Source organism: Dama dama, chromosome 31, assembly GCF_033118175.1.
Source record: "Dama dama isolate Ldn47 chromosome 31, ASM3311817v1, whole genome shotgun sequence".
NCBI classification, from domain to species: domain Eukaryota; kingdom Metazoa; phylum Chordata; class Mammalia; order Artiodactyla; family Cervidae; genus Dama; species Dama dama.
The window spans coordinates 56150448-56177234 of NC_083711.1; the positions used below are offsets into that span (position 1 = coordinate 56150448).

Genomic DNA, 26787 nt, shown 5'->3' on the forward strand with positions numbered 1-26787 from the left:
TATGGTTTTGTCTTTATTGTTAATATGTTGAATTACATCAGTTTATTTTTAAATGTTGAATCATATGTGCTTTCCAGGAGCAAATCGTAATTGGTCATGATCTTTATTTCATGTTGCTGCTTGTCTTTTATTTTTTAGCTTTATTGAGCTATAACTGGTGTGTAATATTGTGTAGGTTTGTTATACAGTGTGATGCTTTTATATATGTATAATATTCACATATATGTTCATATATATTTATATGAAACAGTTACTAACCTAACATTAGTTAGTATATCCATCACCTCATATAGATTTTTTGTATGATGGGAATTTTTAAGATCTACTGTCCTTTTTTGGCTGTGCCTTATAGCATGTAGAATATTAGTTCCTCAACTCAGGATCAAGCGTGAACCTCCTGCATTGGAAACATGAAGTCTTAACCACTGGACTGCCTGGGAAGTCCCTAAGATCTACTGTCTTCACAACTTTCAAGTATACATAATAGCATTGTTAATTATAGTCACATGAGGTATCTTGGATCCCTGGTTTGTGCCTTTTGACCCCTTTACCCGTTTCTCCTCCTGTTGTAGAAACCAGTACTTGAGAAAGCAAGCCCCACACTGGGAGAGTTGGAGAACTCAGGTTTATTACGCTGGGGGCCCAGAGGAGTTCACACTCCGAGCTCTGAGCCCCGAACAAAGGGGTTACAGAGATTTTTATACACGGACAGGCATGATTAAATGGGTTTGCGGGTTTGCAGGGGCTAGGGCGATTGCAAAGAGCAGGACAAAGGTGAGTGAGATAAGCTCCAGTTCCTAGTATTGTGAGTCCCACTTTCTGAGACCTACGAGATCTAGACTTTGCAAGGAGCAAGCTGGGTTACAGAGGCAGAAGGAGCAGGAAGTTATGTAAAATTTTAACTTTTCCTCTTCATTCCCCCTCTTGATGCTTCTGTCACTCACTGTAGAAAGCATCATCTCATGTTTTGGTAGGACATTCAGAGCTCCCATTGTTCAGGGGGCTATTCTGAGCTATTACCATTTGTAACTTTATGGATTTAATGTAAGAGGTTGTGAACTGACAGTTACAGTGATAATACAGGGGCCACACAAGAGCACTGCAAGGAGCGTGAAGAGAGGGCCTGTTAAAGGGGGAAGCCACGGTGCTCGGCTCCAGATACTGTTCTTAATACCCAGAAATTAGCTCGTTTCTCTCTCCTTTCTATGACTTATCTCCTTAGCTGTTGGGCCTAGTCCTTGAATATTTCTGATTAGTTTACATAAAAGCAGCATTCTTCAATTAAGAAGAGACAGAGTCCTCTCTTTTCAGCTGTCAGTAGGTCTAGACTTTCCTATTCTGTAAAACCGCCTCAGCCAGGGAGTCCAGTTGGTCCTGTAATGAAAAGCACAGCAATAATACCAATGAGGGATACAGGCCAGGGTTGACAATGAAAATCCATCGATATTTTGCTAGCAGGATCTTCAAGCTTCCACCATGCATTGAGCAGCCAGCTGCTAGAGTGGGGCTGGAGCAAGGCTGAGGAATCCTCAGGCTTCTGCCGTGCATTGACTAGTCAGCTCCTGGAGGGACTAGAGCAGGGCTCAGCATCCTTCATGGGTGAGGGCCATTATCTTTGGAACCAGACCTTGAGGAGGTTTCTTTGGGTCTCAAACTGCTTTCCAGGTGTCCTCATCAAGGAAGCACAGATTTCTTGACTCTGGTGTGATGACATCTGTAACTTTAACAGCAGTAGGGATTGCCAGGACGACCTTGTGAGAGCCTGTTCAAACTGAACAGGCTGAAGTGGTTCCTTCTTTTAATCTTTAACCCATATCTCATCTCCTGAGTGATAGGGATGAACCCAGTTGCCCAAAGGAATGGGTGTCCTTTTTAACATTTCTCAGGCAATATGGCTGAAGACTTTTCCAGGGCCTGGAGGTGTCGGGACATCTCCAGATCAGCTAGTTGGTGGTGGTCTCCCTTGAGCTTTTCCATTACTGGGGGTGGTCTCCTGTATAAGATCTCAAAGGGAGAATAGCCTGAGGGCCTCAGGGTGCATTTATGGAGGGAGAGGAGAGCCCACAGAACGATAACACAGCTTGTTCTAGCATTGTCTGGGTGCTGGCTGGGCGGACATTCTTGTTGTGCTACTACTTGGAGAAACCAACTTAACAAGAAAGCTGAAGATATCTGGCCCGAAGATTAACAGGCGCAGGAAAGCTGTCGTGGGGCTAGCCAGGAGAGCCGGGTTCAGGCATCGGTTGGTGACATCAGTGCTTCTCTAGGCATGAGAAGATGCAAGAATTTAGGAAGCTGTCGTGGGGCTGCCAGGAGATCCAGGTTCAGGCATCGGTTGGTGACGTTAGTGCTCCTCTAGGCATGAGAAGATGCAAGAATTTGGACTCATAAAAATCTTTACCTAAAAACATCTGACTTATCTGAAGGCCTGTTTTCTGGGTTTTTCCCAGAGCACAGAGTGCCTTATTTTTTGTCTCCATCCTGAACTCCTTTCAAGGGTGTGTTGAAGGTCAACATTTTGTAGTGGTTATGATGTAGTGTTTGTAGAGGCAGCTGGCAAGGGCCACCTTCTAGTCAGCAGGGCCCCTTCTTAGCCACATATTTGGCCATGCTTTGGGGGCATTTCATGGTCATCCTGTCCCATGGTGCTGCAAAGGCTCATTCTCAGGTCTAACAAAGATTCCATTGAGAGGCCACTCAATGTGTTGTCACTAGACCAGGCCTTGTAAGTAGCAAAAGTCTCTGGACCATACCTGTCTTACTAGCCTCTTGGTCCAGGAAAATATTTCTTCCTCTTGTTTCTTTCCATATCTAGAGTTACATTATTACAATTATTGATCTCATATGGAACTGCATATCAGCATTTTATCACAGGCTTAGTCACACGTTTGGTAACGTAAGAGATAATCTTCTGAAGCAAGCTACATAGAAAATAATATAGCTAGCAGTTATTAGTAAGGTCACAAGCAAGAATTTAAGTCAAGAACTTTCATTGGGTATAGCCTGGTGTACCCCAGGTCATTTGACTCAATTAAATGATTATAGCCAAGTTTTCATCTACTGGTTGTATATCATGGTGCATCTGACCTTTACCCAAAGACTGGTTACTGAGATAAGCTTTAGAAACAATCTTAGAGTGTCCTTTTTAATAACTTAATTAAAACTTTTGGCAATATAATATAACAAGGAACTATCTCAGAAGTGAGTCTTAGAAGCACAGACCTTAATTAACAAAACTGGAATTTAATATTCAGTGAAACATAATTTTTCTTTTCTTTTTGTTTTTGGAGAACTCATTGTGTGGGCATTAAGACTGCAGTCAGGTAAGGCTTTAACCCATCAAATAAAAATAAAGTCTGTCAGGGAGCTGGGAAAAGCCAAGTGGCCATCGTGGAATTCCCATAGCCCTGGCTGTTTGATTTTAAGCTGTTGTTTGTCTATTTTTAATTTCCTGATTTAGGAGCAAACTATTGCCATGTTTTAAGGACATCAGGATAGCAAAACTCTAACTGTGAGGGGTTTTTTTGTTGTTGAAGCAGAATGAACTTTGTCTACATGTACCATAATCTTAAATGATGTTTATTTACTTTATCAAAGTTATAAAAAGATTTTGAAAACAAATATAAATCACTTAAATTTTTAGGCAAAGAAATTCATAATCTGTTATTGAAAGCTGCATTTTAAGAACTTTATTCTCTAAATAGAAGACCAAATTCCAGTCTGGTACCAGCTTACTGTTAATAACAAAATTTGTTTATTTGCTTAATCTTAGAAACTCTTTTCTATAAATCTTGAAGAACTAGCAGTATTTTTTTAAGGGCATGAGAATAAAACCATAGAAAGCATGTTTAAAATTTGATTCTATAGCAATTGACAAAGAAACCTGGTTCATAACATTTTAATATGATAACTAGAATTATAATTGACCATATTTTATCAGGACATATCAGATCTATATGAATTTTACACAATTTTAGAATATCTATATTAGTAACATCAACCATACAGTATAATCTGAAAAGATTTATCACCCCTTCAACAGTCTTTCCCTTGTGGCTAAGCTGGTATAGAATCTGGCTGTAATGCGGGAGACCTGGGTTTGATCCCTGGGTTAGGAAGATCCCCTGGAGAAAGGAAAGGCTATCCAGTCCAGTATTCTGGCCTGGAGAATTCCATGGATGGAGAAGTCCATGGGATCACAAAGAGTCAGACACAACTGAACAACTTTCACTTCACTTCAACAGTACTTCCCATGTAATTTAACATGTCCAGTGAACCCAGGTAGCTTAATAGCTCTTTGGGATGTCTCAGGGGCCCTCTGAAGCATCCTAAAGTTAGCTAGAAGTCAAGTTATTTAGGAAGTTTTATCAATAAATATCAAAAGGGTTATAATAGTCAGGCAGGATCATATACGTCACTGTGAAATAATAGTTATTCACTTAGCCAAAGTTAACAAAAGATTTTAAAGGTAAATTTAGAACAGATCAATTAAGAGGTAAAGAAACTTAAAGCTATTATTGAAAGTAGTTCAACATCTGAAGAAAGTATGTCCTCTTAACAGAGAGAAAGGCCAAATTCAAGTTTTGCACCAGCTTACTTTAAACTCATTTAGGTAAACTTAATTAAATTTATTTTAAACTTAGTCAGTCCTAACCATACACAAAACTTTTTAGGGTCCATTTTCCACAAACCTTTTAATCACTTTCTGTAACAGCCACCTGTAAGTCAGACCTACTTTGTTTTCCCTTTATAAAATAAAATTTTATTTTTTATATCTTCTTTATTAAAAACATACATCTTACTTCCTTATTAGATTAGCAAACAAACATTAATACCAGATATTTAATATTGAATATTTCCAAGTTTACATGAATCTGAAATTTATTTAGGTTAATTTTTCTTGTACTTAGAATTGTTTGATTTATAAGCGCTTACTTTTCTTTTTTTTTTTTTTTTAAGCGCTTACTTTTCTTTAGGCCAATTAAATTAGAACACATTTACAACTTCAACAATATTATCAGAAAAAAAAAAAAAAAAAGACATACACTGAGACATACATAAATCCAGACAGACAGAGATCTTACAGTTTTCTGTTTGAGATTTAAAATATCTCTTTGACTCCTTTTTTTTCTTTGCGTGAAGTTCTAATTTGCCTAAGGCTGAGGTCTCAGGCAAAGTAGGCTGTGTATTTCAAGGACATGGAAAGAGTTAACTTCAAGCTTTTTCCTTGGCAGGCCTTTTAACAAGCTAGTTATTTTTAACTGTATATGCAAAAAGAATTGGCTTTGCAGTTTCCAAAAAAAGCTGCTCTCACTCCTTTCAGTCAGCAGTCATGCACTCACAATCATTCAGAAGCTATCACAATGCCTCCCTTCTCCTGAGTCCCCAGGTTTCCTTAACTGTTGCCCCTTTCTGGGAGCCCCAGGGTGGTTATCAGTTACAATGCCTCCCTTCCTCCCAAGTCCCCCGTTCTCCCTATCTAGTGCTCCCTTCCTGGGAGCCCATGGAGGTGATCAGTCTCCTCTTCCCGTTGGGGCAGGTTCCTGCCTGGGGACCGACCCCAGAGCCTTACCTCATCCTGTGGCCACTCCTGGTGAGTTGGTCAGTCCCTCCAATGAGTCCAGTTGGGGCTCGGCCATCTGGGGAGTCAGAACACCGGTCTGAAAGAACCTGGTAGACCGTCAGGTAGCACACCTCCTCATTCATCTCCAGGTTCCTTGGTTCCAGCCCGGCCGAGCCACCAGTCCAGTGGTTCAGGGGCCAGTGTGGTTGGAATCTGACTGGGGCCTCCAGAAATGTTGCAGTAACAAGTACTCAAGAAACCAAGCCCCAACTCGGAGAGTTGGAGAACTCGGGTTTATTACGCTGGGGGGCCCAGAGGAGTTCACACTCCACGCTCTGAGCCCCGAACAGAGGGGTTACAGAGTTCTTTATATACAAACAGGCAAGATTAAGTGGGTTTGCGGGTTTGCAGGGGCTAGGGCGATTGCAAAGAGCAGGACAAAGCTGAGTGAGATAAACTCTGGTTCCTAGTATTGTGACTCCCTACTTTCTGAGACCTACGAGATCTAGACTTTGCAAGGAGCAAAGTTACAGAGGTAGAGAGACAGAAGGAGCAGGAGTTGATGTAAAATTTTAACTTTTCCTCTTCACTCCCACCCCTGGCAGTCACCAGGGGTGGTTTTTGAGTTCGACTTTTTAGCTCCTACATATAAGTGAGATTGTACACTATTTGTCTTTCACTGATAGACTTATTTCACTTAGCCAGGTTTACCCATTTATCACAAATGGCAGTATTCCCTTCTTTTTATGGCTGACTAGTATTCCATAGTGTGTGTGTGTGTGTGTGTGTGTGTGTGTGTGTGTGTGTATGTATATGCCAAATTTTCTTTATCCATTCATCCATTAACAGACACTTAAGTTGTTATCCATGTTTTGGCTGCTGTGAATAATGCTTCAGTGAACATGGGGATGTAGATGTCTCTGAGACAGAAATTGTATTTCCTTTGGACACATAAAGTGAAGCAAGTGTTAGTCACTCAGTCGTGTCTGACTCTTTGCAACCCCATGGACTGCCAGGCTCCTCTGTCCGTGGGATTCTCTAGGCAAGAATACTGGAGTGGGTTGCCATTTCTTTCTCCAAGGGGTCTTTCCAACCCAGGGATTGAACCTTGGTCTTCTGCATTACGGGCAGACTCTTTACAGTCTGTAGGTTGCCTTTTCATTTTGTTGACTATTTCGTTTAGTGTGCAGAAGCTTTTTAGTGTGATGTAGTCCCACTTAGTTATTTTTGCCTTTTTATATGTCCTTTTGATGTCATATTAAAAAATCATTGCCAAGACTGATGTCAAGGCAATGTTGCTTTTCTCTCTATTTTCAAAGGTCTCTGTCTTTTACTTTTGTTAAATAAGTTATAATGCATCTCAGTGCAGTCTTTTTAAGGTTCTACCCATTTATGGTTCTTTGAGCCCTGTGTATCTGGATGTCCATTTTGCACCTTAAGTTTAGGAAAGGGACAGTATTTTTTTAAAATATTCTTCCATCCCTTTTTCTTTCTCATCTCCTTCTGGGATTACTATATGAGTATATTGTTTCTCTTATCATTGTCCTATAAATCCCTTAAGCTTTATTTATTCGTTACATTCTTTGTTTTCACCTTTTCCAGGAGCCACTGCAAGAAGGAATGTAGCCTGCCAAGATACAAGCACTGCTTGCTGTAGTTTCTACTGCTCTTCTCTGTTTATCTGATGCCCAATGGTTGAGCTGAGTAGAGTTGCCTCAGTGATCCCCATGAGGCAAGACCCAGGTGTAAGCCTCCTAGTGAGCCTCCTACATTGCTGGGTTGCCAGAGGCCTATCTTGAGTTTTCCTTTTCTCACTGGAGAACCTGTAGGCCCAGAGGAGCCCTCCTGGTTCAGCGCTGTGCCAGCCTGGGAGATGGGTGTGTGGTCAAAGAAGGACTGCTTTTCTAATCCTTTTAAGATAGCTCTTCTTTGTCTCTGTTGTCCAGGGGGATGCATCAGCCTCACAGTTGGGTTCTTGGATTTTCATAAAGGTGTCTTGTCTCTGGAGAGTTACTCGTTAGTCTTTTTGTGAGGGAGACTGAAGTCTGGAATGTCTGTGTTGCTATCTTGATGATGTCATTTCACTGGTGTTGTTAAAAATATTATTCATGATGAGTTTTAATATGATAAGGCAGGCTTTATTCAGAACTTTCATGAGAGGCATGGAGACTCCTGCTAAGGGTTGTGTAGTAGGGAGTGAGATTGGACAAGTAGGAATTTACAGTCAGGGAGCAGAGTGGGAGGCAGTGGATGAAAAATTACCAAGAATCATCAAGGGTAATTCTTTGTTAAACTTACCTAATAGGACTCTTGCTGAAGTCAGGCCAGGATAATCAATATTACCTGAGGGAATATGAAGGAGAGGAATTTGATCTGATATATTAAGAGCAACCAAATAACCAGTAGTGGATTCTGGCTAAAATTGACTTAGCAGGATTCTTCCTAATTTGGAGCTGTTGAGCACCTGGACTAGCATGGGGCCTAACTGAAAAAGAGTTCAAAAGGCCCTGACTAGAGTTTGGTCTTATAGAGAGTCTTTGTCATTGATTCAATTTTCCCGTATAATTAAAGGATTTCTGCCCTTTGCAACTAAGGGAAATTGATCCAAAGTTTGTTTGTTTTTGTAATGTCTTTGCCTAGATTTGGTATCAATGTAATGCTAGCCTCCTAAAATGAGTTTGAAAATTTTCCTACTTTTATTTTGTCAGAATGCTGCCTTGATACTATTTTATAAATGCTTTGAACTGTATAAAAGGCCAAAAAGATATGACATCAAAAGATGAGTCCCCCAGGTCTGAAGGTATCCTATATGCTACTGGGGAAGAATGGAAGAGAATCACCAATAGCCCCAGAATGAATGAAGCAGCTGGGCCAAAGTGGACATGACACTCAGTTGTTGATGTGTCTGCTGTCGAAAGTAAAATCCAGTGCTGCAAAGAAAAGTACTGTATAGGAACCTGGAATGTTAGGTCCATGAATCAAGGAAAACTGGATGTGGTCAAGCAGGAGATGGTAAGAATAAACAACATCTTAGGAATTGGCGAACTAAAATGGATGGGAAAGGGCAAATTTAACTCGGATGACCATTATACCTACTACTGTGGGCAAGAATCCCATAGAAGAAGTGGAGTAACCCTCACAGTCAACAAAAGAGTCTGAAATACAGTACTTGGGTGCAGCCTCAAAAATGACGGAATGATCTTGGTTCGTTTCCAAGGCAAAACATTCAACATCACAGTAATCCAAGTCTATGCCCCTTCCACCGATGCCAAAGAAGCTGAAGTTGATCAGCTCTATGAAGACCTAGAAGACTGCCTAGAACTAACGCCTAAAAAAAGATGTTCTATTCATCATCAGGGATTGGAATGTGACAGTAGGAAGTCAAGATATACCTGGAGTAACGGGCAAGTTTGGCCTTGGAGAATAAAATGAATCAGGGCAAAGGCTAACTGAATTCTGCCAAGACAATGCACTAGCCATAGCAAATACTCTTTTTTAACAACAGAAGAGACAACTTTACACATGGACATCACCAAATGGTTAATACCAAAGTCAAATTGATTACTGTCTTTGTAATGCAAAAACAAGACCTGGAGCTGACTGTGGCTCAGATCATCAGCTCCTCATAGCAAAATCAGGCTTAAACTAAAGAAAATTGGGAAAAACACAACGCCAACCAGGTATGATTTAAATCCTGTATGAATTCACAGTAGAGGTAATGAATAGATAAGGGACTGTTTCAAGGGACTAGATCTAGATGACAATGTGCCTGAAGAACTATGGACAGAGGCCCATAATATTATACAGGAGGAGGTGAACAAAACCATCCCAAAGAAAAAGAAAAACAAGAAGGCATAGTGGTTATCTGAGGAGGCTTTACAAATAGTGGAAGAATGAAGAGAAGCAAAAAGCAAGGGAAAGAGGGAAAGGTACATCCAATTAAATGCAGAGTTAAAAAGAACAGCTAGAAGAGAAAAGAAGGCCTTCGTCAATGAGCAGTGTTTAATAATAGAAGAAAAGAACAAAGGGGGAAAGACCAGAGATGTCTTCAGGAAAATTGGAAATATCAAGGTAGCATTCTACCCAAAGATGGGCACAATAAAGGATAAAAATGGTAGAGACCTAGCAGATGCTGAAGAGATCAAGAAGAAATGGGAAGAATACATGGAAGAACTGTATAAAAAAGATATTAATGAACTGGATTACTACGATGATGTGGTTAGTCACCCAGAGTCAGACATTCTAGAGTGTGAAGTCAAGTGGGCCTTAAGAAGCACTGTTAATAAAGCTAGTGGATACGATGAAGTTCCAGCAGAACTATTCAAATCCCTAAAGGACGATGCTATCAAGGTGTTGCATTCATTATGTCAGCAAATCTGGAAGACCCAGCAGTGGCCTACAGGACTGGGAAAGGTCAATCCTTGTCCCAATTCCCAAGAAGGATAGTACCAAAGGATGTGCTAACCATTGGGAAATCCCACTCATCTCCCATGATAGTAAGATCATGCTTAAAATCTTGCATGCTAGGCTCTAGCATTATGCAAACCAAGAACTTCCAGATGTCAACGCTGGGTTTAGAAAAGGAAGAGGAACCAGAGATCAAATTGCCAACATTCACTGGATTATAGAGAAAGCAAGGGAATTTCAGAAAAACATCTATCTCTGTTTCATCAACTACACTAAAACCTTTGACTGTGTGGATCATGACGAACTGTGGAAAACTCTTAGAGAGATGGGAATACCAGACCATCTTACCTGTCTCCTGAGAAACCTGTATGTAGGTCAAGAAGCAACAGTTAGAAGCCTGTATGGGACAGCTGATCTGTTCAAGGTCGAGAGAGGAGTAGACAGGGCCGTCTGCTGTCACCCTGTTTGCTTAACCTATGTGCTGAGCACATGATGAGCAACGCCAGGATGGATGAGTTAAAGGCCAGAACCAAGACAGGTGGGAGAAACACCAACAACCTCAGATATGTGGATGATACCACTCTAATGGCAGAAAGCAAAGAGGAACTAAAGAGCCTCTAGATGAGGGTGAAGGAGGAGAGTGAAAGACCCAGCTTAAAACTAAATATTAAAAAAACTAAGATTGTGGCATCTGGCCTCATTACCACATGGCAAATAGAAGGGGAAAAAGGTGGAAGTAGTGACAGATTTCCTTTTCTTGGGCTCCAAAATCACTGTGGACGGTGACTGCAGCCATGAAATCAGAAGACAGTTGCTTCTTGGCAGGAAAGTGATGACAAACCTAGACAATATGTTGAAAAGCAGAGACATTACTCTGCTGACAAAAGTCCACATGGTCAAGGGTGTGGTCTTCCCAGTGGTCACATATGGTTCTGAGAGCTAGACTGTAAAGAAGGCAGAACACTGATGCCTTTTAACTGTTGTGCTTTAGAAGACTCCCAAAAGTCCCTTGGATGGCAAGGAAATCTAACCAGTCAATCTTATGGGAGATTAACCCTGAATATCACTGGAAGGACTGATGCTGAAGCTGAGGCTCCAGTATTTTGGTCTTCTGAGGCGAACAGACAACTCACTGAAAAAGTCTCTGATGCTGGGAAAGACTAAAGGCAGGAGGAGAAGAAAGTGGCAGAGGATGAGATGGCTGGACAGCATCACCGATGCAGTGAACATGAACTTGGGCAAACTCTGGGAGATGGTGAGGGGCAGGGAGGCCTGGCGTGCTGCAGTTCACAGGGTCGCAAGAGTCTGACACGACTGGGCGACTGAACAAAAACAACAGTTTTATAAATGTTTTGAATGTTTACTCGAGAAGCCATCTGGACTGGAATTTTCTTTGTGGAATTTTCTTTTACATATTAATTAAAATTTTTTAAGAGATCAGTTCAGTTCAGTCAGTCAGTCATGTCTGACCCTTTGCGACCCCATGGACTGCAGCATGCGAGGCCTCCCTGTCCATCACCAACTCCTGAAGTTTACTCAAACCCATGTCCATTGAGTCAGTGAAGCCATCCAGCCATCTCATCCTCTGTTGTCCCCTTCTTCTCCTGCCTTCATTCTTTACCAGCATGAGGGTCTTTACAAATGAGTCAGTTCTTCGCATCAGGTGGTTAAAGTATTGGAGTTTCAGCTTCAGCATCAGTCCTTCCAATGAATATTCAGGACTGATTTCCCTTACGATGGACTGGTTGGATCTTCTTGCAGTCCAAGGGACTCTCAAGAGTCTTTTCCAACACCACAGTTCAAAAGCATCAATTCTTCAGCACTCAGCTTTCTTTATAGTCCAACTCTCACATCCATACATGACTACTGGAGAAACCATAGCTTTGACTAGAGGGACCCTGGTTGGCAAAGTAATGTCTCTGCTTTTTAGTATGCTGTCTAGGTGGGTCATAACTTTTCTTCCAAGGAGCAAGCGTCTTTTAATTTCATGGCTGCAGTCACCACCTGCAGTGATTTTGGAGCCCAGAAAAATAAAGTCAGCCACTGTTTCCACTGTTCCCCCATCTTTTTGCCATGAAGTGATGGGACCAGATGCCATGATCTTAGTTTTCTGAATGTTGAACTTTAAGCCAACCTTTTCCACTCTCCTCTTTCACTTTCATCAAGAGGCTCTTTAGTTCTCCTTCACTTTCTGCCATAAGGGTGGTGTCATCTGCATATCTGAGGTTATTGATATTTGTCCCTGCAATCTTGATTCCAGCTTGTGCTTCATCCAGTCCAGCATTTCTCATGATGTACCCTGCATATAAGTTAATTAAGCAGGGTGACAATATACAGCCTTGACGTACTCCTTTCCCTATGTGGAACCAGTCTGTTGTTCCATGTCCAGTTCTAACTGTGGCTTCTTGACCTGCATAAAGATTTCTCAGGAGGCAGATCCGGTGGTCTGGTATTTCCATCTCTTTCAGAATTTTCCACAGTTTGTTGTGATCCACACAGTCAAAGGCTTTGGCATATTCAAAAAAGCAGAAGTAGATGTTTTTCTGGAACCATCTTGTTTTTTCAATGATCCAGCGATGTTGGTAATTTGATCTCTGGTTCCTCTGCCTTTTCTAAATCCAGCTTGAACATCTGGAAGTTCACAATTCATGTACTGTTGAAGCCTGGCTTGGAGAATTTTGAGCATTACTTTACTAGCGTGTGAGATGAGTGCAATTGTGTGGTAGTTTGAGCATTCTTTGTCATTGCCTTTCTTTGGGATTGGAATGAAAACTGCCCTTTTCCAGTCCTGTGGCCACTGCTGAGTTTTCCAAATCTGCTGGCATATCGCATGCAACACTTTCACAGCATCATCTTTTAGGATTTGATGTAGCTCAACTGGAATTCCATCACCTCCTCTAGCTTTGTTAGTAGTGATGCTTCCTAAGTCCCACTTGACTTCACATTCCAGGATGACTGACTTTAGGTGAGTGATCACACCATTTTGGTTATCTGGGTCATGAAAATCTTTTTTGTACAGTTCTTCTGTGTAAGAGATACATAGCTATTAAGATTATTTTTTGTTGAATGAGCTTTGTCTTTTTCAAGGAATTTGTCAATTTCATTCAAGTTATGAATCTTTGCATAAAGTTATTTATAATATTTCCATATGATCCCTTTTTAATGTCTGTAGATTCTACAGTGATGTCACCCTTTACATTTCTGATGTTGGAAATTTGTTCCTTTTTTTGCTTGATCATTATGACTAGAAGTTTACCAATTTTGTTGATCCTTTCAAACTATCAGTTGATTTCATTGATTTTCTCTAATATTTTTCTGTTTTCAATTCATTGTTTTCTTTTCTTACCTTTGTTATACATCCTTGCTTCTGCTTGCTGTGGGTTCAGCTTTCTCACATTTTTCTAATTTTTTAAGATGAAAGATTTCATGATTGATTTGAGACTTTTTTTTCCTTATATACCAGCTTTCCTTTAGCATCATTGGTTTTGCTATGTTCCATCCATTTTAATATGTAAGTTGTTTTTAGGTTTTTCAACTCAGATTATCTTCTAATTGTGTGTGTATATAATTATGGATGTGTGTTATATAATTGCCAAATATTTGGGGATATTTCAATTATGTTTCTAGATATGAATTCCAATCTCATTCCCTGTGGTCACAGAATGTATTTTCAAGCATTATAGCCTTAAAAATTGTGGAGATTTCTTTTATGACACTTAAATATTGTGTATTTTGATAAGTGTCTCATGTGCATTTGAACTACATCTGCCTTTGTTTAGTACCATGTGCAATTAATATACCAAGTTGATGTATTAGTTTTGTTTCAGTGTTTCTGTATCACTACTGATTATCTGTTTACTTTTTCTATCAATTATTAAGAGGGAAATGTTGAAGTTGGATGTCTATATATTGTCTTCTTCTGTTGCCTATTTGTATATTTTTAAACTCTTTTCATTAGATACTACACACTTATATAGGGTTACTTTCTTTTTTTCTTGATGCTTTAAGTCCTTTATCCTTATGTAACAGGATATCCCTGATTGTCCCTGATAATATTTTTGCTTAAAGTTTATTATCTGACATTTGCATGACTATTCCAGCTTTTAGTTAGTGTTTGTGCGTCATGTCTCTTTGCAGCCATTCACTTCAGTTTATGTAGTCCCCTGGATAGCGGAGCCCGGCAGGCTACAGCCCACAGCGTAGCAAAGGCCCAAACATGACTGAAGTGACTGAGCACACGGCACGTGTGTGTTTTCACCTTAAAGAGGGTCTTGCAGATAACGTAGGTCTTGGTTGTTTTTTTTATATCCAGCTTGACAATGTCTGTCTTTAAATTAGATGATCATTCCCACCTACATTTGCTGTAATTCTTGACTGCGTTGGATTTAAATCCACCATCTTCTTGGTTGTTTTCCATTTTTCCCGTCTGCCCTTGTGTTTTGTTTCCTGATAGCAGCTTTTTTGTTACATTTTTTTAAGTGACTGCTCTGAAACCTATGATACACATTTTTAAATTATTTTATTGCAGTATAGTTGATTTACAGTGTTGTGATGATACACATTTTTAACCTATAAAAATATATTTTTAGATAATGCATCATGTGTAGTGTATGAGCATTACAATAATATAGTCTGATTTCTTCCCATTTTTGTGCATCATATATTTTACTTCTACATATTTTCTGAATTCCACATTATACTGTTGCTTATAAGTATTATTTTTTTCTGTTTTGAACTTTATATACATTTAAACACTCATTTTTATGCTTTTAAATAGACATTGAAATTTTTTTCCTATCACAGTTTTTCATTTCAGTAGTCTATTTCATTTATAGCTATAGGGCTTCCCTATAGCTCAGTCGGTAAAGAATCTGCCTGCAATGCTGGAGACCTGGGTTCAATTCCTGAGTTGGGAAGATCCCGTGGAGAAGGAAATGGCAAGCCATCCCAGTGTTCTTGCCTGGAGAATCCCGTGGACACATTTATAGCTATACTACTTTACTTGTTCTATCATTGATATAATGGGTTAATTCCAGTTTTAGACAGTAACAACAGTTCTATGATGAACATTGTTGTATATGTCTCCAGGTATATATGTGCAAAAAATTCTCTAGAGTGTATTCCTAGGAGTATAATTGCTAGGCCATCTATTCATATCTTCAACTTTACTAGATTTTGCTGAACTGTTTCCCACAGTGGTTTTACCAATTTACAGTCTCTCTGGCAATGTAGAATTCCTTTTACTCAGTATCTTTGCTGTTACTGTATATTGTTAGAGTTTAAAATGTTTTCAGTGTAGGAGATGATTGGCAGTGTTATGCTGGTGCTGGAGATAAAATCGGTAACAACCACCACCAACACCTCTGTCCTTTAAGCTAAGTGTACATTCTAGTGTTGCTTCTTTTTTTTGGTATTGTTTTCTGTGGGAGAGTTCTTTTCGAACTCAAATGCCAAGTTTTTTCATCTGTTTCATGGCAGCATTTACTTAGTGTTTAGTCTATTTAATAAATCTTGCTACTTTTCTCTCATTTTTCCCTAGTTATTTGTATTGACACTATGCCAGTTTCTTTCTTTGTGTCTCTTTTAATCGCTAGTCATTAAAAGGGGGACTTCCCCAAAGGCTCAATGGTAGAGAATCTGCCAGTGATGCAGGAGATGCAGGAGATACAAGTTCGATCCCTAGTTGGGAAAGATCCCATCGAGGAGGAAATGGCAACCCATTCCAGTATTCCTGCCTGAAAAATCTCATGGACAGTGGAGCTGGTGGGCTACAGTCCAAAGGGTTGCAAAGAGTCAGACACGACTGAGCGACTGAGCATGCATGCAGTAATTAAATGAGTTTTCTTAGAACAGTTATTGGTAAGAAGATTCTGTGGTGGAAGAGGGTGTGGGAGGAGTTCTGGGTTTGCTGACTTTTTACAATGCAAAGACTTCTATTTGTTTTCCTACCATACAGTCTTCTTGCAAACAAGCTAGTCATGTGATTCTTTTTGTATGAAATCTAACAATTCTACTTGCCTCTGAACTCCAATGAAAATGGCCTTGTAGGGTTGTTATTGTTGGTGTTTTTATTGGTTCATTTAATTTTCTCCTTTGCTTTTAAATTATTTCCAGGAGTAGAAGAAGAAAGTGCTCACTGACTTAGCCATGCTGATACCAAAATCTTCACTGACTTTTTTAACTTATTTTTTTCCAATTGCAGCTATAAAAAGTTGATGTCTCTGAAAATAACTGACACTGATAAAAGACCGAAGATCAGTTTAAAATTTGGTACAAAAGGTATATTTTATTTTCATATGTCTGCTGTTAAAAACTGTGTTAAAAATTTTGACTTTCTATGTAAAGTATCATGCCATTAACAGCCTTATGTTTATTTGTGTCTGTCATTCATGGGCTTGGGTTTATACTAACAAGCATCACTTGGTATAGGCTGGAATTCACTGACAGAAATATCAGGTGTATGAGTGTCACATTACCTTGCCTCTACAGAGAGGTAGTGCATAAATGTGGCTATACAGATTGAGCTTCATCTGACCTTCCTTACCAACCTCTCCTTCTTTGCTGCATTCCCTGTTAGAAGGGTGAAATGGAAAGAATGAACGTTTTGGGCTCAAAGTCCAAATGGTGCCCCCTCTTCAGGAGTGTGCTAGCAAATGCCAGCTGCTCAGCAGTTGGAGACCTTGAGGTCTCCTGGCCCCAGGAAAGTGTCGTCTGGTGGTATTCCTTCTTCCTTGGGGATCCCTGACTCTAGCCAGCGTCTCATCTGGCAGCCCAGAGAGAGCTCCTTGAGTCACTTGCTCTGTAACCTTGCTTGCCGCCACCATTTATGTCAAGTATATCAAGCGAGAATCTTTAAAAATCTTTAAAGATTTCATAAAAAATCTTTCGAAACACACACTCATTAAGGATAAAATAATAAAGCTACATATTATGATAAATACTTTATTAGTTTAAAAATATACCATCATATACCAAATTCTTATTACTTTCTAATTCATCTCAGTCTACTTTCATCCTTTGGAGGTGCTACTAAACCAGATAAAATAGTTCAGTCTCATGCCTTATTCCATTTCATTGATGAAACACCTACTTAGTCATTAGTTTATTTTTTGAGAAGATAAGAGTAAGAGGTTCATTAGATTGGTGTGTCTCAAACTTTAATATATGTTTGAATTATCTGTGATTTGTTAAATTGTAGGTGCTGTAGGTGCCAATTCAGTAACTCTGGGGTAAGACCTAAGATTCTGTATTTCTAGCCGGCTCCCGTGTGGAAGTTGCTGTTGCTGGTCAATGGACTATACTTTGAGGAGCAAGGCATTAAATCACTTTACATTTAATATAGTTCTGCATTTTCTGATAAGGTAGCCACTAGCCATATGTGGCTATTTAAACTCGTTAAAATTAGATAAAGTTTCAAACTCAGTTCCTATGTCAGACAGGCGGCATTTCCACTCTCAGTGGATAGTGGACAGCAGAAATTTAAAATATTTTCATCACAGAAAGTTTTATGGACAATGCTGATTAAGGTAAAATGTAATTGCCTAAATAAAGTATAATTAAACACTGGCAGTTATCATTCTTGACAGTCTTCAAAATATTCAAAGGCCTAATACTTTTATGCCATTTGGTGGACACAGATCATTTATTTGAACAAAACCCTGAATGGTTGAAAGGCTTCTATGGTGATGGGTTTTTGTGATTTCTTTTGCTTAGAGCATACTGTTTTTGTTTTGACTTTTTGACAGCTAGACAGATAGCAGCATGCTTATTGAGCACTGGCTGTGGCAAAGCTCTGTACTATATACTTCATTCTTTTGGAATAGTGCCTGTCCTACGTGAACTTAGGATGTAATACCTGAACCCACATAGAAAAAGAGCATTAATGTGGAATGTTTTGACTTCTCAAAATTCATTTTCAGATGAAATGCCTATCTTCAAACTTGATTATAATTATTTCTATCATCTGCTTCATATAATTATTGTTTCTGGTACTGACATTGTTCGGCAAATATTTGATGAGGCTCTGCCACCCCCTCTTTTGAGAAAAGAGCTTCTTATACACAAGAATGTACTGGAACCCTACTACAACCATCTTTGGACCAATCACCCTTTGGGTGGAGCATGGCATCTGCTTTATCCCCCAAACAAGGAGCTACCACAGTCCAGACAGTTTGACTTGTACCTCCTATTAGCTCTCATAAAACATTTGAATGTGTTCCCTGCACCCAAAAAAGGCTGGAATATGGAACCACCAGCTTCTGATCTCTCTAAGTCTGCAGACATCCTGAGGCTGTGCAAATACAGGGATATCCTCCTTAGTGAGATTTTGATGAATGGTCTCACTGAGTCACAATTCAATTCAATTTGGAAAAAAGTTTCAGATATTCTTCTGCGCCTTGGGATGAAGAAAGAAGATATTGACAAAGTGAAGGAGAACCCCATTGAGAATATCTCCCTTGATTACCATCAACTGTCCATCTACCTAGGCATACCAGTACCAGAAATCATCCAGAGGATGTTATCCTGCTATCAACAAGGTACAAAATAGTTATTTACCTAAACTAGTAAACCTTCACTGAGTGTCTGCTATGTGTCAGACACACTGCTAAGGCCAGGAGATTCAGTGAGCTCAAATTCTTGAGAGAATAGACTCATCAAGACATTAATAGTAATTACAGTGCTAGAGATGTTTTCAAAATACCATGGGAAGTTATAGTCTAAGAGAATCCAAAAAGGCTTTCCGGAGAATATAATATCTTAAATGTAAAAGTTAGCCAAGTGAAGAAGATGGAGAAGGATGTTTCAGAAGGAAACAAGAACAAAGGTATAGAAACATAGAAATATAATTCAAGGAACAAAAAGTTTGGCAATACTGAGTTTAACGTAGGGGAGAGTTCATAGAATAAATTCAAGAGGATTTCTTTTGCCACGCTGAGGAGTTTGTGTTTTCATAAAGGAATTGTTGAAGATTTTTAAGTAGAGGAGTTTTATCACTTCTACAAAATTAAGGATGCCTAAAACCGTGAAATACAGGTACTGCGTGTTTCAAGAATGCTCTTTTAAATACCATAAGTGCATGTTTCACCTTTCTATCAGAACTGTGACTTTTAGTTTAGAAGTTTAGCTCTCCATTGGTCATAGGTAATTTTAAAAATCAGATAACATTGTCCGTTATGTGAAAGACTTCAGAGCACCTTCCCACATTCCAGGATAGCTTCTCAGCTGTCATGGAAGGTGAAGGTGAAGGTATGTCAGCATCACTGACGCCCTCACTGTGCTATTCTGGCTGAATTTTCCTGGTCCCAAGTTATTAGTCATACTACCTGGTGAGCAACTGATGATTACACTGGTGCTGTTTAAACATACAACTTTCCAAGTCTAGTAATTGTTGACCTGGTCCAGATTTTCCTCAGAGATAATTGCTAGACCCCCATCCCAGTTCTTTAGCTAAGGCTCTGGATACCATTGTGTTTTCCTGCTTAACCTTTAAGAGCTGTCCTTGAACATGAAAGAAGAGAATGCTAAGTTTGATGATACAAGAAAGTCAGGCAAGAACCCTTGACTTGTAAATTAACTTATAAATTAGAGGCTTTTCTTTTTTGCATTTACTCTGTTAAGATTTTAAATAACAAAAACTCATGAGAATAAAGGTAATATTTGGGAAAGAGCTTTGAGCAATAAATTCAAGGCATTTCATTTCTCACTCTGGAAGTCTGAAGAGCTTACTGGTCATGTCTCTTTAATAGAAGCTTTCCTAGAATCTTACAGTTCTTCCTTAGTAGTTACTACAGTTGTAGTTTTCCTTTGTGTATCTGATTAATGTCCATTGTCTCCACTAATCTCTATGAAGGTTATCTTTTTTATTCACCTTTCAAACTCTGGAGCCTAATACAGTCTCATATATTATAGGTGCTTAATAAATATTAATGGGTAAGGAGGGGGGCTGCTTATCAGGATTTTGCTTTAAAAAAGGCTCAAACTTACAATGGAGATTTGCTTCATAGTTACGTATTATTACTTCATGACCTTAGACTGTCAATTCTAAGAATTTGCTTCTTGGATTAAAGTACTGGTGTTCTAGACATTATTATGAACTATTTTTTTAACTTTTCTTCCTCTAATCATGGATTAGATAAGCTTTATGTTATAACATAAGATTTATGTTTTAATCTAAAAATTATACTTTGTTTAAACTGGATTCATGAGTGAAGTTGGTTATTTTTAGTTATAATATTTATTGGTGCAATATAAAAAACTTTTCTGGTTCTTCTTATTCTCAGTCTGATATTTGTTGGTTGCATTTGCAATTATACATCTAAAATTTTTCTTTATGTGTCATAGGAATTGCTCTACAGTCAATAACAGGCAGTCAACGTAAGTATGTTTAAAAACCAAATGCCTAAGTGACCTTTCAACCCTGTGTAGCTAAGGGGCACCTGTAGATTTTTACTTGATCAAATAAACTGTATGATACACTGTGTTTACTATAAGTTTGGGAAATTATATGATCAAATCCCTACTGATCAGCTGAATCTAGTATGAGCCTTTTTACTCTGCCTTCCTCTTAGTACATGCGCCCTGGGGTTTACCCTAACAGGGTGTTTTAGCTTTTGACACAAAGGACACGTCATCAGGCAGAAGTGCCTGCTTGCTTGCCCTGCCTGATCATTCATGCTACCTGTTAGCTTATGTCGCTTCTATCTGGCTGACTACCCATTGTTCAGCTGTATCCTTTTTTGCCAGGTAATGAGTTGCTAATTATTTGATTTTCATTTATGTACTGTTGGTTTTTTAAATGCAATTCAAATTCTGCAACTAAAATTATACTTAAGAAAGGAACACCATAGTTTTTGTTTGAACCAATTGTGAGCAGTCAAATGAAGTCTGCAGGTGTAGAGATTGAATCTCTGGAGCACAATCAAGGAGCCTGGTGTCAAGGAAGAAGTTACATAATAGGGGGCTGATACCCTTTAACAACCTTTGGTTATGAAAAAGAAGGAAAAAAGGGAAAAAATAAATCAAACTTTTCCTTCTTTTCTTTATGTTTCATATTTATGCCCTAAAATAATACTAGTTGCAATGTTAACAAGGTCAATGTCAGGATACTCAAAAGCTTATATTTAGGGTTGACTTGAATTCTAGATTATCTAGTATCTATAGTCTGGTTAAGATAAAAGGAAAATATCTTAGCATTGTGTTCACACTGATTGGTTTCAGGCTAGTATGTGTACCTATTATTATATGGTCATTAATAAATGGACATTTTATTTTCATTTAGTACTTGAACAGAGTAAGATGTCTTCTATTTTTATTCCTGGGATGGTGTTATGGGCGGAGTAAATGTATTTAAAATAGTGATAAAGCTAAAATTATGTGCATCCAGATTTTGAGTGTTTTGGTTTTAATATTTAGGTATTGAAGTAGAAGAGTTACAAAATGAAGAAGAAGAACTCAGTCCACCTCTTATGGAGTACAATATAAATGTGAAATCAATCCCTGAAATACAGTTAGCAGAAATGAATAAAGATGGGGCATCGATACCCAGTGAATCTTCAACAGAATCTATTAAAGATCTCCAGGAAGTATAAGCTCTCATTAATATTTGAATTAGAAGAACTTAATCAAGGCTTTTAGTTTGTTACATGTGCTGTTCTTAAAGCATCCCAGATAGTCTTAGTTCGTATTATCATACTGTTTATACAGAGCTTGAGTTGGAATGGCTCTTTTCCCAGTACTTTCTTCTACAATCTTCCCTGCCTTAATCATGTATTTGTGACAGCATTTATTGAACACTTATTATGTGCCAGGCTCTATGCTAGATTTCTGAACATGTTTCTTCATCCTAAGTGGTGGAGTGAATGTGGAAGGTTAGCAGAAAGTAGAAGAAAGCATAGTAGGGAATAGAAGGAGAGAGAAAGGAAGAGAAAATAGGGATATTTCAATACTGTTTACACAGAGGTAGAATTAAAATCATCCAGGATGTATTTTTTTACAGATAAGTGGTAGCAGTTAATACGTGGTTACTAAATTCTTTCTAGGCTTAGTTTTCCATCTTATGGACCTGAATATGTTGATTTTTTTAAGGTGCCTTCTTCCTTTGTTAGTCATACATGCGCACACACACACACATACCTTTGTTAGTCATATGTGCACATGTGCAAGTGAAGACCTCTGAGCTCTTTTCAGTAGCCTACTCATTAATGTTATATATTGTTCCTTTACACATCAGCAATTTCTCAAGCAAAAAACTGAGATTGAAATTAAAATGAAACTAATGTTCCATAGAATAAAGAGGAAACTATGATCTATTTTAGAAGATAAAATTCCGAGTGGTTAGATGAAATATATTTTGCAAAATAATCTATTGTACAGTTTGAATTGCATATTAAATAGATGTATTTCTTACCTATCAGGTTAAGAGTAAACCAAAGAAAAAGAAAAAGACCAAGAATAAAAAGGTAAGAGGCATTATAATGGAGGAGTGTCTGATTATGAACAGTTTGGTCTAATACATGGTTTTACTGTTGTTTAGTTGCTAAGTTGTGCCCAACTCTTTGTGACCCCATGGACTGTAGCCCGCCAGGCTCCTCTGTCCATGGAATTTCCCAGGCAATAATACTGTAGTGGGTTGCCGTTTCCTTCTCTAGGGGATCTTCCCAACCCAGGGATCAAACTCGCATCTTGTACATTGGCAGGCAGATTCTTTACCACTGAGTCACCAGGGAAGCCTGGTTTTACTGTTAATAGTTAGAACTTAAAATTAGTCCAAGTGACAAGTAGCACAGATGACTTACAAATGTTCACAGCTTATTGAATATATGATTATAGAGAAGTCTATATGTGTTAGATTCTGAAAGTGATTTAAATTTTTACAATATGCCCTACTTTACTTCCCTAAATCATAATATATACATTTAAATACATAAGTAAAGAAACTGAATTAATCACTTTGAAATTTCATTAATTTCTGCATACCACTCTCATTTTAAAAATACCTACTCTGTTTTAAAAACAGCTTCTTTTCATATTTCTACAGATAAATTCACAAGCATTTTATAAAACCTAAGAAATCTTGATTTTCTCCTTTGTATCTAAGACTCTGCCAACAATGCAATAATGTACTAAAATGGTACAAAGCCAAGAAGCTTCTTTTATGCCTCTTCCTGTTGTTTGAGAGTTGTAAAATCAGCAAGTTATGGTCTATAGCAGTTTTAGCAAGAAGTCTCTTAATAGGTTGAAAAATTACAAGAGAAAGTCAAGAGTATTTTTTATTGGCTTAATTTTTTTAAATCAAGGCTGTATTAATAATTTTAGAGCAATTTTTTGGTTCAGAGCAAAGTTGAGAAAAAGTTACAGAGATCTCCCATGTACTTTCTGACTCCAAACATGCATATAGCCTCTTCAACCAACAGCCCCCAGCATAGCGTTAACATTTGTTACAACTGATAGGCCTGCATCCATATATCATAATTACCCAGAGTCCATACTTTACATTTTGGTTCATTCCTGTACATTTCTGTGGATTTGGACTCGAAAGTGATTTTTTTATTAAGCATATAGCTAATCACTATGCTATGCAAGCTTTATTGTGAAAAATGTTATTTCTGGCTTGAAACATATATTTAAAGTCTGGATTAAATTATAAACTGAGTGGAAGTATTTGCCCAACTGCAAAATTTGATTTTTAAATTTGATTTTCAGCATGTCTACCTAACAATATTTGAAGTGCTAAAAACACCTATCAGGGATTCTCTGGATGAAGATGACAAAAAGTATAATTTATGTAGCAAATAGAGGGGATAATAAGATAACTTCTAACTCGTATGTATAGTAGTAAATTGTAAATAACTCTCGAGAGTTAATTAGTTCTTTCTTTCTTTCTTCCTAATTTTATTCCCTACTCAGAGGAACTGACGCTAGAAGTAGAAAAGGAAGGTAAAGCAGATGGCTTTGAGGGAAAAAATATGGCAGGAAATAAGCTTTTCTAAGTGGGTGTCCTCTCTAAAGGGGAGTTGCTGAGATGCATGTAAGACAGGATGATACATAAAGCTGGCATGAAGTTATCCTAGAAAGAGCTTAAAAGGAATTTTAGAAATACAGGTATCTCCTGCTTTCTGAAATTCACTTTATACCACTTTGTTTTTATGAAAGACCTGCATTAATATCTGCTTATGCTAACCAAAAGAAATCTGAAGAGATTTTTGCTTATACAAAAAACGTTACAGGCTTACTTCGTTTTATTGCACTTTGCTTTATTGTACTTTGCAGATACTGAATTTTTCACAAATTGAAGGTTTGTGGCAACTTTGCATCAAACAGATCTAGTGGCACTGTTTTCCCAGTGGCATTTACTCACTTTGTTTCTGTGTTGCATTTTGGTAATTCTCACAATATTTCAAACTTTTAAATTATTATTTTGTTATTGTGATCTGTGATCAGTTATCTTTTTTTTAGGTATAGTTGATTTACAGTATTATATTATTTTGGGGTACACAACATAGTGATTCAAAATTTTTATTGGTTATACTCCATTCAAAGTTATAATAAAATATTGGCTACATTCCCTGTGCTATATAATATATCCTTTTAGTTTATTTTACACACAGTAGTTTGTATATCTTAACCCTCTCTTCCTATGATGTCCCTCCCCGCTTCCCTATCCCTGTTGGTAACAACTAGTTTATCCACTATATATCTGCATCTGTTTCTATTTTGTTATTTTTATTCATTTGTTTTATTTTTTAAATTCCATATATAAGTGATAACATATAGTATTTGTCTTTCTCTGACTTTTTTCACTAATCCTAATACTCTCTAGATACATCCATGTTGTTGCAAATGTAAAATTTCTTTTTTCTGGTTGAGTAGTATTCCGTTGTGTATATATACCATAGCTTCTTTATCCATTCATCTGTTGATGGACATTTAGGTTGCTTCCGTATCCTGGCTATCATAAATAATGCTTCTGTGAACATTGGGGTGCATGTATAGTTTCAGATGCACATTCTCATTTTCCTTTCCTGTATGCTGAGGAGTGGAGTGGCTGTATCCTGTGGTCATTGTGCTGTTGGTTTCCTGAGGAACCTCTGTACTGTTTTCCGTAGTGGCCACGCCAGCTTCCATCCCCACCAGTGGTGTGCAGTGTTCTTTTTCTCCACATCCTTGCTGACATGTATTTGTGGTCGTCTTGATCATAGCCATTTTGCTACATGTGGGATGATCTCATTATGGTTTTGATTTGCATTTCTTTGATGATTAGCGGTGTTGAGCATCTTTTCATGTGCCTTTTGGCCACCTGTATATCTTCTTTAGAGAAATGTCTATTCAGGTCTTCTGCCCATTATTTACCACCTGAGCTACCAGGGAAGCCTAGTCTTCTGCCCATTGTTTAGTCGGGTTGTTTGGGGGTTTTGTTTTTTTTTTTAATATTGAACTGCATAAACCGTTTGTTTTGGATATTAGCCCCTTTTTAGTCATATTGTTTGCACATATTTTCTCCTGTTCAGTAAGTTACCTTCTCATTTTGGTCAGTGGTTTCCTTTGCTCTGCAAAAGTTTTTAAATTTAATTAGGTCCCATTTGTTTACTTCTGCTTTTCTTTCTCATGCTTTACGAGACAGATCCAAAAAATTAGTGTTGCAATTTATGTCAAAAAGTGGTCTGCCTGAATGTTCCTCTAGGGGTTTTATAGTTTCTGGTCCTACATTTAGGTCTTTAACCCATTTTTAGTTTATTTTTACATATAATATGAGACACTATTCTAATTTCAGCCTTTTCCATGTAGCTGTTCAGTTTTTTCCTGCATCACTTACTGAAGAGACTGTCTTTTCCCCATTGCATATTCTTGTCTCCTTTGTCATAGATTAAATGACCATAAGTGTGTGAGTTTATTCCTGAGTGGCTCTTGGCTCTGTTCCTTTGATCACATGACTATTTTTGTGCCAGGACCATATTCTTTTGATTACTGTAGCTTTGTAGTACAGGTTGGAATCAGGAAGCATGATACCTCTAGCTCTCTTTTTCTCTCTCAGGATTGCTTTGACTATTTAAGGTCTTTGAATTTCCTTACAAATTTTATGATTATTTGTTTTAGTTCTGTGAAAAATACTTTTGGTATTTTGATACGGATTGCATTGAATCTGTAGATTGCTTTGGGTAGTGTGGCTGTTTTAACAATGTTAATTCTTCCAAATAGCAAACATGGAATATCTGCCCCTCACTTTAATTTATCCAGCTTTTTTCATTAGCGTTATAGTTTTTCAACTACAGGGCTTTCACCTCCTTGTATTTATTCCTAGGTATTTTATTCTTTTTGATAAAGTGGTAAATGGGATTGTTTTCTTAATTTCTCTCTGATATTTCCTTGTTAGTGTAAAGAAATGTAACAAATTTCTGTATATTAATTTTGTATCTGTGACTTCACTGAATTCATTGACGAGCTCTACTGGCTTTTTAGTGGCATTTTAGGGTTTTCTATGCATAGTTTCATATCACCTGCAAACAGTAACAGTTTTACTTCTTCCCTTCCAATTTGGATTCTTTTTAATTCTTTTCTTGTCCATGGCTAGGACTTCCAATATTGTGTTGAATAAAGTGGGTGTCATTGTTTTGTTCTTGATCTTGGAGGAAATGCTTTCAGCTTTTCACCATTGAGTATGATGATAGCTGTAGGCTTTTTATATATGGCCTTTATTATGCTGAGGTATGCTCCCTCTGTACCCACTTTGTGGAGAAATTTTATCATAAACAGATATTAAATTTTGTCAAAAGCTTTCTATGCATCTATTGAGAAGACCATATGATTTTTGTTCTTCAGTC

The 26787-nt window shown here is 38.0% G+C and overlaps 1 protein-coding gene across 8 annotated transcripts in view; it reads left to right on the forward strand.

The window, feature by feature from the left end:
* Window positions 1–26787, forward strand: part of DZIP3 (DAZ interacting zinc finger protein 3) — a 128633-nt gene that overhangs the window by 50647 nt on the left and 51199 nt on the right. For 6 of the 8 annotated variants that reach the window (XR_009691540.1, XR_009691539.1, XM_061134259.1 and 3 more), the window contains 5 exons: window positions 16173–16249; window positions 17890–18507; window positions 20312–20344; window positions 21383–21552; window positions 22384–22428. Coding sequence is in view for 6 of the 8 variants with exons in the window: in XM_061134259.1 (XP_060990242.1) it covers window positions 16173–16249; window positions 17890–18507; window positions 20312–20344; window positions 21383–21552; window positions 22384–22428 (943 nt within the window). In the remaining 2 variants the exon portion in view is untranslated. The remainder of the gene's footprint in view (window positions 1–16172; window positions 16250–17889; window positions 18508–20311; window positions 20345–21382; window positions 21553–22383; window positions 22429–26787) is intronic. The other 2 variants (XM_061134263.1, XM_061134264.1) reach the window with 2 other exon arrangements.